Below are 19,337 nucleotides of genomic sequence, written 5' to 3'. Positions count from 1 at the left end.
AGGGAAGACAGACAGGGAGAGAGAGGGAAGACAGACAGGGAGAGAGAGGGAAGACAGACAGGGAGAGAGAGGGAAGACAGACAGGGAGAGAGAGGGAAGTCAGACAGAGAGAGAGAGAGGAGAAGCAGAGAGAGAAAGAGAAGGAGAGTGTCAGGTTCCAGGTGTCAGGTTCACCCAGAGTGGAATCCAATGGAAGGCTGGGTCGGAGCCGTGCCACCAGATGTATGTACACTGAGTGTACAAAACACGATGAACATTTCCATGACAGACTGACCAGGTGAAAGATATGATCCCTCACTGATGTCACCTGTTAAATCCACTTCAGTCAGTGTAGATGAAGGGGAGGAGAGGTTAAAGAAGGATGTTTAAGCCTTGAGACAATTGAGACATGGGTTGTGTATGTGTGCCATTCAGAGGGTGAATGGGCAAGACAATAAATGTAAGTGCCTTTGAACGGGGTATGGTAGTAGGGGCCAGGTGCAATGGTTTGTGTTAAGAACTGCAACGCTGCTGGGTTTTTCACGCTCAACAGTTTCCTGTGTGTATCAAGAATGGTCCACCACCCAAAGGACATCCAGGAAACTTGACCTAAAAAAAATCAGTGGGAAGCTTCAGAGTCAACATGGACCAGCATTCCTGTGGAACGCTTTCAACACCTTGTAGAGTCCATGGCCAGACCAATTGTGGCTGTTCTGAGGGCAAAATATTAGGAAGATGTTCTCAATGTTTTGTACACTCAGTGTACACTGATAGCCAGGCATAATAATGGCCACACACACCCACACACAGCGCACGTGCACACACACACGGCCGGACTCGGGACACAGCAGAGTGTAGCCTAATGAATATTTCACCGCAGTGAAAGAAGAGAGAAGTTGAGAAGTGTATTGTCTTTCCCAGACTTCTCCATTCAACCTCTCACACAGGAGGGCCAAACATCAAACTACAACCTGCCCTCTCTGGGTCACCACTGACCTGTACAGCCACGAGGGCAGCAGCTTATGTTTCCTCCTGTTGCTATTTCTAGTGTGTTTGTGATGAACGGGATGTCCAGCCTGTACTGTAGGTACAGTTAATTACACTCAAAGTAGTCTCTCGTGACGGACATCATGGAGTAGTGGGAGATGTGATTCTGGGTGCTGACATTACACTAAAAGTAGTCTTCTGTGACGGATGTCATGGAGTAGTGGGAGATGTGATTCTGAGTGCTGACATTACACTAAAAGTAGTCTCCTGTGACGGACATCATGGAGTAGTGGGAGATGTGATTCTGGGTGCTGACATTACACTAAAAGTAGTCTCCTGTGACGGATGTCATGGAGTAGTGGGAGATGTGATTCTGAGTGCTGACATTACACTAAAAGTAGTCTCTTGTGACGGATGTCATGGAGTAGTGGGAGATGTGATTCTGGGTGCTGACATTACACTAAAAGTAGTCTCCTGTGACGGATGTCATGGAGTAGTGGGAGATGTGATTCTGGGTGCTGACATTACACTAAAAGTAGTCTCCTGTGACGGATGTCATGGAGTAGTGGGAGATGTGATTCTGGGTGCTGACATTACACTAAAAGTAGTCTCCTGTGACGGACATCATGGAGTAGTGGGAGATGTGATTCTGGGTGCTGACATTACACTAAAAGTGGCCTCCTGTGACGGACATCATGGAGTAGTGGGAGATGTGATTCTGAGTGCTGACATTACACTAAAAGTAGTCTCCTGTGACGGATGTCATGGAGTAGTGGGAGATGTGATTCTGAGTGCTGACATTACACTAAAAGTAGTCTCCTGTGACGGATGTCATGGAGTAGTGGGAGATGTGATTCTGAGTGCTGACATTACACTAAAAGTAGTCTCCTGTGACGGACATCATGGAGTAGTGGGAGATGTGATTCTGGGTGCTGACATTACACTAAAAGTAGTCTCCTGTGACGGACATCATGGAGTAGTGGGAGATGTGATTCTGAGTGCTGACATTACACTAAAAGTAGTCTCTTGTGACGGATGTCATGGAGTAGTGGGAGATGTGATTCTGGGTGCTGACATTACACTAAAAGTAGTCTCCTGTGACGGATGTCATGGAGTAGTGGGAGATGTGATTCTGAGTGCTGACATTACACTAAAAGTAGTCTCCTGTGACGGACATCATGGAGTAGTGGGAGATGTGATTCTGGGTGCTGACATTACACTAAAAGTAGTCTCCTGTGACGGATGTCATGGAGTAGTGGGAGATGTGATTCTGAGTGCTGACATTACACTAAAAGTAGTCTCTTGTGACGGATGTCATGGAGTAGTGGGAGATGTGATTCTGGGTGCTGACATTACACTAAAAGTAGTCTCCTGTGACGGATGTCATGGAGTAGTGGGAGATGTGATTCTGGGTGCTGACATTACACTAAAAGTAGTCTCCTGTGACGGACGTCATGGAGTAGTGGGAGATGTGATTCTGGGTGCTGACATTACACTAAAAGTAGTCTCCTGTGACGGACATCATGGAGTAGTGGGAGATGTGATTCTGAGTGCTGACATTACACTAAAAGTAGTCTCCTGTGACGGATGTCATGGAGTAGTGGGAGATGTGATTCTGAGTGCTGACATTACACTAAAAGTAGTCTCCTGTGACGGACGTCATGGAGTAGTGGGAGATGTGATTCTGAGTGCTGACATTACACTAAAAGTAGTCTCCTGTGACGGACATCATGGAGTAGTGGGAGATGTGATTCTGGGTGCTGACATTACACTAAAAGTAGTCTCCTGTGATGGACATCATGGAGTAGTGGGAGATGTGATTCTGGGTGCTGACATTACACTAAAAGTAGTCTCCTGTGACGGACATCATGGAGTAGTGGGAGATGTGATTCTGGGTGCTGACATTACACTAAAAGGAGAGCCAGGGTAGCGAGGGTTAAATCACATGTCACATCGAAGAGGAACTGGCGGCCCCAGGACCAACTGAACACAATGCAGGGCTTCTCCATGTCTTTTAGGGGGTTTAAGGAGTCTGGCTTCAATAGCTGTTTCTGCTTTAGTGAAATGGGATGGAGGGATCCTGCATAGCTTTACATTAACTGGGACTTTCACTGCTTGCTTGGTTCTATGTAGCATTCTGTACAGGGAAAACAGGAGTTGTTTGACCAGAGTGATCTTCTCATCCTCATAAATACACACATGTAGATGTTATAGCTTGCACAAGTTTAAACAGGAGACAGAGTCTCTCTGTTTGTATGCCTTCAGCCAAACCAAAGCCAGCAGGTGTTTAGGTTTCTTACCATGAATTTCCATTCAGCCAGGATCGGGAAGCACAAACAACCTCGGATTGGCCTTTTGCACTTTGAAAACCCACAACTTTGACTGATGGCTTTGAATACATGCAAAAGCCAGAGCTAGTTGAGAGCATTGCTAGAGTGTAGGTTGAGCATTAGACACGCATGGCGTGTCCCACAATGCATTGTAACTACTTTACACCTGCAGGTATTGCCAACACTTCTCTGTCATTCAAAACTACTGTATTTTAGCTTAAACAACCTCCAGGCTAGGCCCAGCCCTGTCCTACTCTACTGCAGCCCAGCAGCCCCTTAGTGGGACAGAGGCTCCCAGACGCAAGGGTGTCCAACAGTCCGGGAATGTATTACTATACTGTATTACTATACTGTATTAAAATACTATACTATATTACTATACTGTATTACAATACTACACTGTATTACTATACTGTATTACAATACTATACTGTATTACTATACTGTATTACAATACTATACTGTATTACTATACTGTATTACTATACTACTATACTGTATTACTATACTGTATTAAAATACTATACTGTATTACTATACTGTATTAAAATACTATACTGTATTACTATACTGTATTACTATACTATATTACTATACTGTATTAAAATACTGTATTACTATACTGTATTAAAATACTATACTACTATACTGTATTAAAATACTGTATTACTATACTGTATTACTATACTGGCTCAAGGGGAAATCCTCTTATCCACGGTCTTATACAATGCTATGATCTGTTATACTGTACCATACAGTAACATCTTATCTTATCCTATCCAATACAGGTTTCACAAATATGAGGAGGCATCAAATACTGTATAGACAACCTTTAGGGAATTAGGATGTGCTAATGGTTTGATGTGGCTTGTAATCAGTAAGTGCTGTTATTAAGTGTTTATTAAGTATTGTTACGGTGTTATATAGGTGTTATTAAAATAAACATCCTATGTGCAGACAGGAAGCACATGTGAACATCAGCCAACTCTCCTGTTTACACAACTGACAATGGAGAAGGACTGAAATGATCCAGAACCGCAGATAAGGTCAGGTACTTAGTACTACACAGTCACTAGCCATCAGCTCTGGTCAGGTAGCAAGTAACTGTATAGTACTAAGTATCAGCTCTGGTCAGGTAGCTAGTAACTGTATAGTACAAAGTATCAGCTCTGGTCAGGTAGCTAGTAACTGTATAGTACTAAGTATCAGCTCTGGGCAGGTAGCTAGTAACTGTATAGCTCTGACTGACCGTGTGTACAGAGGAGCTGGAGGAGGCGGAGAGGGAGGCCGAGTGCTGCTTGCTGCCCGGGAGGACACTCCTCTTGGGGAAGTCGCTGTAGTCAGGAGGGGGGAGGATCATGGAGGAATCATCTGTCTCTGTGTCCTGGTGGAGCAGGTTCACCACGCTCTTACTGCGCATGGGAGGAGCCCCCACACTGTGGAGAGAGAGGGGGAGAGATAGAGAGAGAAGAGAGAAAGAATGAAGTAGAGAGAGGAGGGAATTCTGATCAGCAAAGGTCATCAGATTAGGAGAGTAGAGGAAACACTATGAGACAACAAGTCTGGATGAAACCTGTGTGTGTGTGTGTGTGTGTGTGTGTGTGTGTGTGTGTGTGTGTGTGTGTGTGTGCGCGCACCTGCCTGCTTGAGTGGTCCCCTTACCTGTTGTTATTCACTATTGGCTCTGAATATGCCCGGCAATAGGATGATGGAAACCATCCCCTCCTGGAACACAGACAAACAGAGAGAGAGAGAGAGAGAAAAAGAGAGAGAGGCAGGTGATTACACTCCCATCTCCCCAGCTTTTTCCTACAGGCCCCTGAATAACCCTCAGACAATCCTAATACATTGACGTCCACACTGAAGTACACAATCCCCTGGAACCTGCTTCTCTACACACCATCCCATCATGCAGTAGCTTAATAGAATCCCCTTTTCAGGATTCTGTATCTTCAACCTCTCTATAGCTGTCTAACAGGTGTTGAGATAGAAGTGAGGCCATTATGGTAAAATAAGGTAGATAATCATCATAGGCCTCTGAATGGACAAATCATTGATTCCATACAAATCCCTGTGAGAAATGTTCATATTTGTCCATTTGTTCACTGGGCTTCAGAATGGGCAGCTGGGTGTGGCCAACTAGAATACATAAAGGCTGGGGTACTGTATCAACTTCCAGCTTCCCTGTTAAAATCACCACAGTGAACCATGCTGTAGGGTTTAGGTAGTGATCACATTTCACTAACCTGATCTGGAACCAGGCCAACATTTCACAGTCACATGTCTCTCATTCTCTCAGTCTACTGTCTCAAAGGGTATCAAATAATCATAGATGACAGATTTTTGTCATATAGCCTTGTGAACATAATGAATATATGATTCATTATTCATGTTTTCACAGGATATTAATTAAATGTATTTCATTCCTCTCCATGACACTCTTCATCACACTATGGTGGTGGAGGGATACATGTGGATGTTATCAGTGTGTGTTGCTAGGTGACTGACCCAGATCCATCACTCTGGCTGAGGTGTGACAGATAGGTGTCTCATCAACTCAATGACATCACACTGCAGGGACCTCCACAAGAACCCTACACTGTATCAATGGCACATATCTAGGTAACATCCCAAAAGCCACCCTATTTAGTGCACTGCTTTTGACATATATAAGAGTCCATCATCTGTAGAATCTGTAAAGAACATGTACAGCATCACGTCAGGAATACAACACCTTTATAAAGTTCATTTTGAGCCTTGATCCAGCAAAAACATCAGAGATTCATTTGGCTGTGATTCTCTCCTTTCTCTACTTCTTTCCCCCTCTCCTCCCCTCCTGTCTCCTCTGTGTCTTTCTGCCTCCAGCCATGTGCTGATTGTATTCCCAGTGTGTGCCGGCTCCCAGGCAGCTCTTAGCGATCCCAGAGCACGGCGCCCAGCCAGCCCCACCTGGAGTGGTCCATTTAAGGGGAGCTCAATCAAATCAACATCTAATCAGGACCGGAACTACCACATGCACACAGCAGCTGGCGGTGTGTGTATAAATGCATGTGTGTGCATTAGGGCTGGGAGGTATACCATATTTGACTATATGCAGGTATTGATGCACGAAACGGTTTGGGTTTTTACTTTACCTTCTATCACAGTATTTGAATGTTTGGTTTGTTAAATGTGATACGCCGTATGTAAAGTTCATTTTTATAGTTTACTCTGCTACTTGAGTCATCCCTCTCCGCTCTCTCTCTCTCCCTGCTGCTTTGCGACAGACCTAATCCCACCCCTTCACTCAAGGAGCGCATTTGTTGTTGCTTGACCACGAGACACTTTCGTTCAGTCTGCATGGTCAATGCAGCACATGCAACAATGTTGATGACAACGATGTTGTTTCCACTTTTATCTTAATATAAATCCACAAGCGTTTTATAATTACAATATTAGTTTGTGTTTCTTACATCTCTAACAGCTAGTTTGTATTTTCTAGTTAGCTGGCGAGCTAACTAGCTAATAAAGTACTGAGTCAGTGCAAACGTAGCTAGCTAATACAGCCTGATACCAGGACTGAGTCAGAGCAAACGTAGCTAGCTAATACAGCCTGATACCAGGACTGAGTCAGAGCAAACGTAGCTAGCTAATACAGCCTGATACCAGTACTGAGTCTGAGCAAACGTAGCTAGCTAATACAGCCTGATACCAGGACTGAGTCAGAGCAAACGTAGCTAGCTAATACAGCCTGATACCAGGACTGAGTCAGAGCAAACGTAGCTAACTAATACAGCCTGATACCAGAACTGAGTCAGAGCAAACGTAGCTAGCTAATACAGCCTGATACCAGTACTGAGTCAGAGCAAACGTAGCTAGCTAATACAGCCTGATACCAGGACTGAGTCAGAGCAAACGTAGCTAGCTAATACAGCCTGATACCAGTACTGAGTCCGAGCAAACGTAGCTAGCTAATACAGCCTGATACCAGGACTGAGTCAGAGCAAACGTAGCTAGCTAATACAGCCTGATACCAGGACTGAGTCAGAGCAAACGTAGCTAGCTAATACAGCCTGATACCAGTACTGAGTCAGAGCAAACGTAGCTAGCTAATACAGCCTGATACCAGGACTGAGTCAGAGCAAACGTAGCTAGCTAATACAGCCTGATACCAGTACTGAGTCTGAGCAAACGTAGCTAGCTAATACAGCCTGATACCAGGACTGAGTCAGAGCAAACGTAGCTAGCTAATACAGCCTGATACCAGGACTGAGTCAGAGCAAACGTAGCTAGCTAATACAGCCTGATACCAGGACTGAGTCAGAGCAAACGTAGCTAGCTAATACAGCCTGATACCAGTACTGAGTCTGAGCAAACGTAGCTAGCTAATACAGCCTGATACCAGGACTGAGTCAGAGCAAACGTAGCTAGCTAATACAGCCTGATACCAGGACTGAGTCAGAGCAAACGTAGCTAGCTAATACAGCCTGATACCAGTACTGAGTCAGAACAAACGTAGCTAGCTAATACAGCCTGATACCAGGACTGAGTCAGAGCAAACGTAGCTAGCTAATACAGCCTGATACCAGTACTGAGTCAGAGCAAACGTAGCTAGCTAATACAGCCTGATACCAGGACTGAGTCAGAGCAAACGTAGCTAGCTAATACAGCCTGATACCAGGACTGGTGGAGGCTTAAATCAGCATGTTGTTTGTGCAACAGTATCTTCTAAATCAAAGAGGAATAGGCGAAGCATGAATATGTTGGCCATATGAATAAAGTTTTAATGTAGCCAAAGATCATATGGTCCCCTAGGAAACACTGAACATCACTTTGGTTCCTACCCGGTCACAATAACTCATCCATGGCATTTTCATTAGTTGTCATGTCAAACAACACTATTATTTTTATTCTTACCATAGAATAAACATTCTATTTCCATGATTCCAAAAGTTCGCCCAAGGGTTTTGAACTAAATCGCAACTGCAACATTTGGTTAAAATAAGGCCTAGTATTTTCCCCATATTGTGGCAGGGTGGAAATGATCTCAAATGAGTGCAGGGATGCAGAAATGGATAGAAAATAATACAACATGATTTTAGGTTGAAGTTGTATTGAACAGTATAAAACAATCCAAATGGAGAAAGACCCATTGAAATCATTTAGAATATATGTGTTGTCACGCACTACTCATAAAGCAAATGTAGCTTTGACTTTCATTAATCAAAAACAGAAAATACCGTCAAAAATTTGAAAAATAATATGATATTTTGGCCATATTGCCCAGCCCTAGTGTGTGTGTGTGTTTGCATCACCGTATGTGTCTGTCTAACTTACTGCCTGGTTTTCTCCAGTTCTCCGTAGAGCCATCCGTCCCTCTCGTCAGGTATGAGCAGGGTGATGATGTCTCCCTCGTCAAAGCTGAGCAGCGTAGAGTTGGTCCCAGAGGTGTGGGGGAAGATGGTGCGGACCCTGGGTCTCTTCACAATGTTGTTGAGTCCTGTGGCCACAGACACTGACCTGGGACCTAGACCGCCACTCTCCTCCCCTCCATTGTCCCTGTAGTCTGGAGAGAGAGGGAGAGAGAAGGGTTAATACACAGACATGTACACAGGTCCATGTATGCACCCACATACAAACACACACACCAGCGATCAGCGGGGAGGACATGCGAACACACACACACACACCCACATACAAACACACACACCAGCGATCAGTGGGGAGGACATGCGAACACACACACACACACACGCATACGAACACACACACACACGCACACACACACACTACCTGTGCCACTCTCAGTCTCTCTGGTGACTGAGTTTGTTGTGGGTGTGTCCTGCGTGAACATACTGGCCAATGGGCTGGTCTGAGCCTTCAGTGCCGGGGCAGGGGGTGGAACTGTGTCCCGGAATATGGAGTTGCTCTGACCATAGGAAGTGGAACACAGGAAGGGGATAGTATGAGTGCTAGAATGTACAGTTGTTAGTAGTTAACCTGCCATTGGTAGTGGTACATTATTATTTTTTAATAACAAATTCTTATTTACAATGACAGCCTAGGAACAGTGGGTTAACTGCCTTGTTCAGGTGCAGAACGACAGATTTTACCTTGTCAGCTCGGGGATTCGATCTTACAACCTTTCGGTTACTAATCCAACGCTCTAACCATTAAGCTACCTGCCGTCTAGTGGTTAACCTGCCACTGGTAGTGGTACATTAGTGGTTAACCTGTCACTGGTAGTGGTACATTGGTAGTTAACCTGCCACGGGTAGTGGTACATTAGTAGTTAACCTGCCATTGGTGGTGGTACATTAGTAGTTAACCTGCCATTGGTAGTGGTACATTAGTAGTTAACCTGCCATTGGTAGTGGTACATTGGTAGTTAACCTGCCACTGGTGGTGGTACATTAGTAGTTAACCTGCCACTGGTGGTGGTACATTAGTAGTTAACCTGCCACTGGTAGTGGTACATTAGTAGTTAACATGCCACTGGTAGTGGTACATTATTAGTTAACCTGCCATTGGTAGTGGTACATTAGTAGTTAACCTGCCACTGGTACGTTAGTAGTTAACCTGTCATTGGTAGTGGTACATTAGTAGTTAACCTGCCATTGGTAGTGGTACATTAGTAGTTAACCTGCCACTGGTAGTGGTACATTAGTACTTTACCTGCCACTGGTAGTGGTACATTAGTAGTTAACCTGCCACTGGTAGTGGTACATTAGTAGTTAACCTGCCACTGGCAGTGGTACATTAGTAGTTAACCTGCCACTGGCAGTGGTACATTAGTAGTTAACCTGCCACTGGTAGTGGTACATTGGTAGTTAACCTGCCACTGGTAGTGGTACATTAGCAGTTAACCTGCCACTGGCAGTGGTACATTAGTAGTTAACCTGACACTGGTAGTGGTACATTAGTAATTAACCTGCCACTGGTAGTGGTACATTAGTAGTTAACCTGCCACTGGTAGTGGTACATTAGTAGTTACCCTGCCACTGGTAGTGGTACATTAGTAGTTAACCTGCCACTGGTAGTGGTACATTAGTAGTTAACTTGCCACTGGTAGTGGTACATTAGTAGTTAACCTGCCACTGGTAGTGGTACATTAGTAGTACAGGTATTACAGGTTTTTACCATTTCATTATTATGATTCAATCAGTGAAGCCATAGTGTCATCACAAGGTATCTGTGCCGTGTTCTCTCGCTCTCTCACATTAAATCAGAATTAGATATTCTAATTAATAAATTGTTTTCTAAATGGTTAATGAATGAGTGACTGCCTTCTCACCCTACTGTGTCTCTGGGACATGGGGGAGGCCTGGGGGGTGATGGACACTGGGGTGCGAAGACCCTCAATCATAGACATCACGCTCTCGGGCACGTTGGTGGCATCGCCACACTTGTCCTGCCAGGTGGGCAGCTTCCCGAAAAGCATGTCTCTGGCCTGGGGTCAGAGAAGGAACAGCAGCAGTCATAGTACTGTAGAATGGGAGCCTTGGATTTGTGATTTGGTACCCCGCTAGACATTTGTATAATAAACGTGGTACACAGATGGTGGTTATGGTAAATTCATGGAAATAGTCAGTGCGATCTGGTTCCAATTCCACCCCTAGCCTCTAGCCCACATCCCCTTAAAACCCCCATCATTTTAATGGATTGAAATCATGTTCAGGTTTTCTACTGACTGAGAACCTAGGAGGCACTGTAGCATAGTTCCAATACCTTGTCGTGGAAGGCAGCGATCTGATAGGAGAAGGTGCAGTGTTTGTCCACCAGGAAGCAGAAGCGTCTCTTCTCCTCCAGCAGAGCCTCCTTGCAGCCGTCGGCGATGAACTTCTGCATGTCCATCTGCCCTGACCTCAGCGTCTCCAGGCACTGCACAATACAACAGGACAATGACATGCTGTTATCTCAACTGCAACGACCAATCATACGCAAATATCTTGCTGCACTGACCAATCACATGCTCTCACCTCACTGCAAAGACCAATCACATGCTCTCACCTCACTACAAAGACCAATCACACAGTCGTGTCTTGCCACATAGACATAGCTCAGCCAATCAGAGCTGCCTAGCACCGTAGGTATCAGGAACTGAAAGGGCATTGTGAGGAGAGGAGCAGAGATATAGGCTGGCTGGACGTTCTAATCTCTGTGTGGCAGGTAGAGACAGAGATACAGAGAGGTATTGTAGGGATACTGTACAAGGGAATGGAATGGGTTTTATTATCTAACATGGCTGACAAAGAAGAATATATGAGGGCTAGGGAGGTGACAGTAGCAGACATGCTGACAGAGAATAATAGATGAGGGTTAAGGACGAGCAGCAGCAAGTTATACTGTGTGTCTAGGAGTCCAAGTACATTCAAACTAGGCACGTGAGCTGGACAAGGTCAGTCGAAACACTGAGTTTGTATGAGTTTGTTTTGTGTGTCTTTTGCTGCATTTACATAGGGAGCCTTTTTGGCACTAACTGGTCTTTTGACCAATCGGATCAGCTCTGAAAAAGATCTGATGTGCAATGATCTGATGTGATTGGTCAAAAAGATCAGAATTGGGCTGCCTGTGTAAACGCAGCCTAGGAGTCTTATCTGAAGGCACATTTAAAAAGTTGGCACAGGATCTGAACAAGGTCAGTCGAAACATTTAGTTTGTATCGCTGAACGCTGAATTAAAAATGTTTAGTGGGAGTGAACAAAGAGCGTGCAGACAATGACACAACCTTCTTTTGTGTGTCTTATCTTCCATCACAGACATGGACCACTCAGAGGTCAGGGATCAGAGTCTCTGATCTATGTGGGTGTGAATGGCTCTGATAACTTTGTCATTATGGCTAAGTTTATGATCTCTCTACTCCTTTTCACTGTGTTTCTGTGGCTGGCAACTGTCAATATTTACAATCAATACAGTTCTATTGATTTGATTGGAAATGGAACTGAATGGAAGACCAATGAGCATACAGCAGAGTGAGTTGCGATGTAAATATTGATTCTTGCTATCTGGGATCGTTGGTACGTCCCTAGCCCATTGAAGTTGACATGTAAAGGGTTAAGGTTAGGGTTTAGGGTCGGGATGTCCCTATGATCCCGGATAGCACTAACCTGTAAATACTTAGTACAACAATGACAAAAACAAAGACTAGTCAACAGACGTGTAAAATGGATGCCACTATGTGTTGAATTACCAAAGTAGTTTATCTACTGTAGACTGAAGTATAATAGCGTTCTTTAAAGTGTGTGCACTGAAACATATGACATTGTTGTAGATACAGAGGAAAGATTATCATTGGATTTATTGTTGGGATGAGTATTGAGATGATGTGTGTGCAGTTCATTAGAACTAAGACATGCATGCTATTGGGTCCTTGAGCCATATCTCTTAAATGGACCTTGGTATTTATCTTGATTACATTTCATATGATCATACAATGTCCCTGAAGCTCAAATCAATCTAGGTACATGAATCTGTAAGGAGAACACAGAAAAAAAGAGCATTGAGCATTGAAGATTTCAATCAAAGAAAGACTCAGTTGCTTACATGTGACATAGCAGCCAGTTTGCAGTATGGGTCTTGGGAACTCATTCACCCAGAAACACCTGGCATAACAACAGACTTGCACAAGTGACAGGTGGCTAGAGATATACTCACACACACACACACACACCCCCTGTCCTACACACTGGACACCCCCCACCCTCCCACAGTTGTCATGGTAAACAAGAGTGAGAGCGGCCAGTGAAAGTAGTCATGTTGGTGGGTCCCGTTTCACTGGGTTTAGCCCTAGCGGCAGAGAGGTTAGAGCAGCGGGCTAGGAGCCAGAGGGTCGTCGGTGAAAATCCTGAATTTGAAGGAGAATCTGGTGGGGAGGGAGCTGGCAACCGAAGGGTTGTGGGTGCGAGTATCCTAGAGCCAACCCTGTGTAAAGTCAATCCGTTTCAATATGCTGTTTACCTACTTACCTAACACACACACAGTTAAAGGTGGGAGACAGACTAGGGCTGCACAAGTGAGATCATCAAAACACTGCAAAATCACCTTGCAACCGTACAGCACAGTATGTTACGTGTAACAACACCATGTGACAACACACGATTCAATGTAATCTACCCTCCACACACACTTTCACCAGCTTCCTGTCCCTATTGGAGATCTTGAGTCAGAGGAAATGGAAAAAGCCTTCCTATGGTCATTTGTTGTGGTCTCCATCCAATTACAGGTCTGTGTAATGAATTCAGGGTTTCGTTCAGGTCAAAAGTAGTTTACTATAACTGGAATAGGGGGTCATTCTGGATTGGTGTGTATTATTAGGTATTACTGCACTGTTGGATTGGTGTGTATTATTGTGTATTATTAGGTATTACTGTACTGTTGGATTGGTGTGTATTATTGTGTATTATTAGGTATTACTGCACTGTTGGATTGGTGTGTATTATTGTGTATTATTAGGTATTACTGCACTGTTGGATTGGTGTGTATTATTGTGTATTGTTAGTTATTACTGCACTGTTGGATTGGTGTGTATTATTGTGTATTATTAGGTATTACTGTACTGTTGGATTGGTGTGTATTATTGTGTATTATTAGGTATTACTGCACTGTTGGATTGGTGTGTATTATTGTGTATTATTAGGTATTACTGCACTGTTGGATTGGTGTGTATTATTGTGTATTGTTAGTTATTACTGCACTGTTGGATTGGTGTGTATTATTGTGTATTGTTAGGTATTACTGCACTGTTGGATTGGTGTGTATTATTGTGTATTGTTAGGTATTACTGTACTGTTGGATTGGTGTGTATTATTGTGTATTATTAGGTATTACTGCACTGTTGGATTGGTGTGTATTATTGTGTATTGTTAGGTATTACTGTACTGTTGGATTGGTGTGTATTATTGTGTATTATTAGGTATTACTGCACTGTTGGATTGGTGTGTATTATTGTTTATTATTAGGTATTACTGCACTGTTGGATTGGTGTGTATTATTGTGTATTATTAGGTATTACTGCACTGTTGGATTGGTGTGTATTATTGTGTATTATTAGTTATTACTGCACTGTTGGATTGGTGTGTATTATTGTGTATTGTTAGGGATTACTGCACTGTTGGATTGGTGTGTATTATTGTGTATTATTAGGTATTACTGCACTGTTGGATTGGTGTGTATTATTGTTTATTATTAGGTATTACTGCACTGTTGGATTGGTGTGTATTATTGTGTATTATTAGATATTACTGCACTGTTGGATTGGTGTGTATTGTTGTGTATTATTAGGTATTACTGTACTGTTGGATTGGTGTGTATTATTGTGTATTATTAGGTATTACTGCACTGTTGGATTGGTGTGTATTATTGTGTATTGTTAGGTATTACTGCACTGTTGGATTGGTGTGTATTATTGTGTATTATTAGGTATTACTGCACTGTTGGATTGGTGTGTATTATTAGGTATTACTGCACTGTTGGATTGGTGTGTATTATTGTGTATTATTAGGTATTACTGCACTGTTGGATTGGTGTGTATTATTGTTTATTATTAGGTATTACTGCACTGTTGGATTGGTGTGTATTATTGTGTATTGTTAGTTATTACTGCACTGTTGGATTGGTGTGTATTATTGTGTATTGTTAGGTATTACTGCACTGTTGGATTGGTGTGTATTATTGTGTATTGTTAGTTATTACTGCACTGTTGGATTGGTGTGTATTATTGTGTATTATTAGGTATTACTGCACTGTTGGATTGGTGTGTATTATTGTGTATTATTAGGTATTACTGCACTGTTGGATTGGTGTGTATTATTGTGTATTGTTAGTTATTACTGCACTGTTGGATTGGTGTGTATTATTGTGTATTATTAGGTATTACTGCACTGTTGGATTGGTGTGTATTATTGTGTATTGTTAGTTATTACTGCACTGTTGGATTGGTGTGTATTATTGTGTATTATTAGGTATTACTGTACTGTTGGATTGGTGTGTATTATTGTTTATTATTAGGTATTACTGCACTGTTGGATTGGTGTGTATTATTGTGTATCGTTAGGGATTACTGCACTGTTGGATTGGTGTGTATTATTGTGTATTATTAGTTATTACTGCACTGTTGGATTGGTGTGTATTATTGTGTATTGTTAGTTATTACTGCACTGTTGGATTGGTGTGTATTATTGTGTATTGTTAGTTATTACTGCACTGTTGGATTGGTGTGTATTATTGTGTATTGTTAGGTATTACTGCACTGTTGGATTGGTGTGTATTATTGTGTATTATTAGGTATTACTGCACTGTTGGATTGGTGTGTATTATTGTGTATTGTTAGGTATTACTGCACTGTTGGATTGGTGTGTATTATTGTGTATTATTAGTTATTACTGCACTGTTGGATTGGTGTGTATTATTGTGTATTATTAGGTATTACTGCACTGTTGGATTGGTGTGTATTATTGTGTATTATTAGGTATTACTGTACTGTTGGATTGGTGTGTATTATTGTGTATTACTGCACTGTTGGATTGGTGTGTATTATTGTGTATTATTAGGTATTACTGCACTGTTGGATTGGTGTGTATTATTGTTTATTATTAGTTATTACTGCACTGTTGGATTGGTGTGTATTATTGTGTATTATTAGGTATTACTGCACTGTTGGATTGGTGTGTATTATTGTGTATTATTAGGTATTACTGCACTGTTGGATTGGTGTGTATTATTGTGTATTGTTAGGTATTACTGCACTGTTGGATTGGTGTGTATTATTGTTTATTATTAGTTATTACTGCACTGTTGGATTGGTGTGTATTATTGTGTATTATTAGGTATTACTGCACTGTTGGATTGGTGTGTATTATTGTGTATTATTAGGTATTACTGCACTGTTGGATTGGTGTGTATTATTGTGTATTGTTAGGTATTACTGCACTGTTGGATTGGTGTGTATTATTGTTTATTATTAGTTATTACTGCACTGTTGGATTGGTGTGTATTATTGTGTATTATTAGGTATTACTGCACTGTTGGATTGGTGTGTATTATTGTTTATTAGTAGGTATTACTGCACTGTTGGATTGGTGTGTATTATTGTTTATTATTAGGTATTACTGTACTGTTGGATTGGTGTGTATTATTGTGTATTATTAGGTATTACTGCACTGTTGGATTGGTGTGTATTATTGTTTATTATTAGGTATTACTGCACTGTTGGATTGGTGTGTATTATTGTTTATTATTAGGTATTACTGTACTGTTGGATTGGTGTGTATTATTGTGTATTGTTAGTTATTACTGCACTGTTGGATTGGTGTGTATTATTGTGTATTGTTAGTTATTACTGCACTGTTGGATTGGTGTGTATTATTGTGTATTATTAGGTATTACTGCACTGTTGGATTGGTGTGTATTATTGTGTATCGTTAGGGATTACTGCACTGTTGGATTGGTGTGTATTATTGTGTATCGTTAGGGATTACTGCACTGTTGGATCTAGAAATATAAGCATTTCGCTGCATCTGCGATCACATCTGCAAAATATGTGTATGCGACCAATACAATTTTATTTGGTTGAAGTAGTGCACTATTTAGGGACTACGGTGTCATTCTGGTCAAAACTTGTGCACTATCAGACAAGGCAAGTGTATGCACATAAGAGCACACTCAGTCACACACGAGGACAGTAACACAGCGACATGCATACAGGATCTCTCTCAAAAAAAAGAGGCCATTTTGCAATTTGCTTCACAATTTCCTAATTTCCCAGACCCCCACCTCCTAGACTTCCTACAAGAAAAGAGACACACCATTGTTTGGGTCACCTGTGACAACGCTGGCCTTTCCCATAACAATCACCTCCTCCTTATCATGGGAGCCATAACATCAACTCCTCCTTATCATGGGAGCCATAACATCAACTCCTCCTTATCATGGGAGCCATAACATCACCTCCTCCTTATCATGGGAGCCATAACATCACCTCCTCCTCATCATGGGAGCCATAATATCACCTCCTCCTCATCATGGGAGCCATAACATCACCTCCTCCTCATCATGGGAGCCATAACATCACCTCCTCCTTATCATGGGAGCCATAACATCACCTCCTCCTCATCATGGGAGCCATAACAATCACCTCCTCCTCATCATGGGAGCCATAACATCACCTCCTCCTAATCATGGGAGCCATAACATCACCTCCTCCTTATCATGGGAGCCATAACAATCACCTCCTCCTCATCATGGGAGCCATAACAATCACCTCCTCCTCATCATGGGAGCCATAACGTCACCTCCTCCTTATCATGGGAGCCATAACGTCACCTCCTCCTTATCATGGGAGCCATAACAATCACCCCCTCCTTATCATGGGAGCCATAACAATCACCCCCTCCTTATCATGGGAGCCATAACAATCACCTCCTCCTTATCATGGGAACCATAACAATCACCTCCTCCTTATCATGGGAGCCATAACAATCACCTCCTCCTTATCATGGGAGCCATGACAATCACCTCCTCCTTATCATGGGAGCCATAACATCACCTCCTCCTCATCATGGGAGCCATAACATCACCTCCTCCTTATCATGGGAGCCATGACGTCACCTCCTCCTTATCACTGACGCGTGCGTGCGGAGCTATACTGCAATCATTGTTCCTCCATGTACTGAGATAAAACCACAGATAAGGTATCATGCCCAGGGACCTGAAACTCGACTAGGATAATTCAAATATTCCTGCGTGCGTGCGTGCGTATATATATATAAATATATATATAAATATATATATGTGTGTGTGTATATGTGCGAGTGAAACAGGGGTGTGAAATGTAATAAATGCAACCATCCTGGTTGACACAATACATCTGTCAAGGCTAAATAATGGCTGTTGCTATGGACACATATCTTTAGTTCTGTGGAACCAGGTAAGAAAGAAAGGCGAGAAAGAGAGAGAGCGAGGGAGAAAGGGAGAGCGCGAGAGAGGGAGGGTCAAGAGACCGAGAGAGAGCGGGGGGGGGGGGGGGGTCAGGTAAATTACCAGTGTAATTATTGGTCAATGAAGAGACAGTTCCCAGGAAGTGTTTAGCTGTACTGGTGAGTCATCTACAGCTAAGTCCCTGTGTCTCAGCCCAGACGTCAGGCCATCTGTCTGTCTGCCCCAGAGAATGACTGGCATACAGACAGAACGACACTCAGATCACTAGGGAGTCTGACTCAGAACACTGATCCCTCAGAAGCCTGAACAGACAGCAAAACAGGGAGATTGGCCACATGGAGAGAGAGACCGACAGAGAGAGTTGAATATATGAGAGAGAGAGAGAGAGAGAGAGAGAGAGAGAGACCGACAGAGAGAGTTGAATATATGAGAGAGAGAGAGAGAGAGAGAGAGAGAGAGAGAGAGAGAGAGAGAGAGAGAGAGAGAGAGAGAGAGAGAGAGAGAGAGAGAGAGAAATGCGAGAGATAAATGAGAGGGAGAGAGAAATGAGAGAGAGGAATTTAATTTTATTAGGATCTATTTTAGTCCTTATTTAGACTAATCTTCCAAAATACCTTACATATTCAAATACAATGTATAATACAATCACATGTTCAGGTTCACTGTTACAAACAGACATAATACACTGACATATTGACCAGATAAATACTCTTAGTCTGAAAGGATAGATTGATTCATTCATCTACCAAAGTCCTGCACAACCTTCCAATTGATTATATTTAAATGGTTCTAAAGTATTGTTTGAATATATATACTGACATGTTTCTGGTTTGCTCAGATCAATAATTACATTTGTTTATTGCTCTCTTTATTGCTCAGTCTGGATAACACACACAGTTGAAGTAGGAAGTTTACATACGCTTAGGTTGGAGTCATTAAAACTCATTTTTCAACCACTCCACACATTTCTTGTCCAACAATTATTTTCACTTATAATACACTATTACAATTCCAGTGGGTCAGAAGATTACATACACTAAGTTGACTGTGCCTTTAAACAGCTTGAAAAATTGCAGAAAATAATGTCATGGCTTTAGAAGCTTCTGATAGGCTAATTGACATAATTTG

At 42.4% G+C, this 19,337-nt stretch overlaps 1 protein-coding gene across 1 annotated transcript in view; it reads right to left on the bottom strand.

Moving 5' to 3' along the window:
- The window catches only part of LOC139401945 (BAR/IMD domain-containing adapter protein 2-like 1), a 92,417-nt gene that overhangs the window by 15,507 nt on the left and 57,573 nt on the right, over window positions 1-19,337 (bottom strand). Inside the window, exons 7-12 of the mRNA XM_071145967.1 lie at window positions 11,004-11,156; window positions 10,570-10,725; window positions 9,069-9,204; window positions 8,613-8,841; window positions 4,959-5,021; window positions 4,546-4,732 (exon numbers count right to left, since the gene is read on the bottom strand). Of these exons, the coding sequence (XP_071002068.1) occupies window positions 4,546-4,732; window positions 4,959-5,021; window positions 8,613-8,841; window positions 9,069-9,204; window positions 10,570-10,725; window positions 11,004-11,156 (924 nt within the window). The remainder of the gene's footprint in view (window positions 1-4,545; window positions 4,733-4,958; window positions 5,022-8,612; window positions 8,842-9,068; window positions 9,205-10,569; window positions 10,726-11,003; window positions 11,157-19,337) is intronic.

This window comes from Oncorhynchus clarkii, unplaced genomic scaffold, assembly GCF_045791955.1.
Source record: "Oncorhynchus clarkii lewisi isolate Uvic-CL-2024 unplaced genomic scaffold, UVic_Ocla_1.0 unplaced_contig_675_pilon_pilon, whole genome shotgun sequence".
Lineage (NCBI taxonomy): Eukaryota > Metazoa > Chordata > Actinopteri > Salmoniformes > Salmonidae > Oncorhynchus > Oncorhynchus clarkii.
This window is presented reverse-complemented; position numbering and strand designations above follow the sequence as displayed.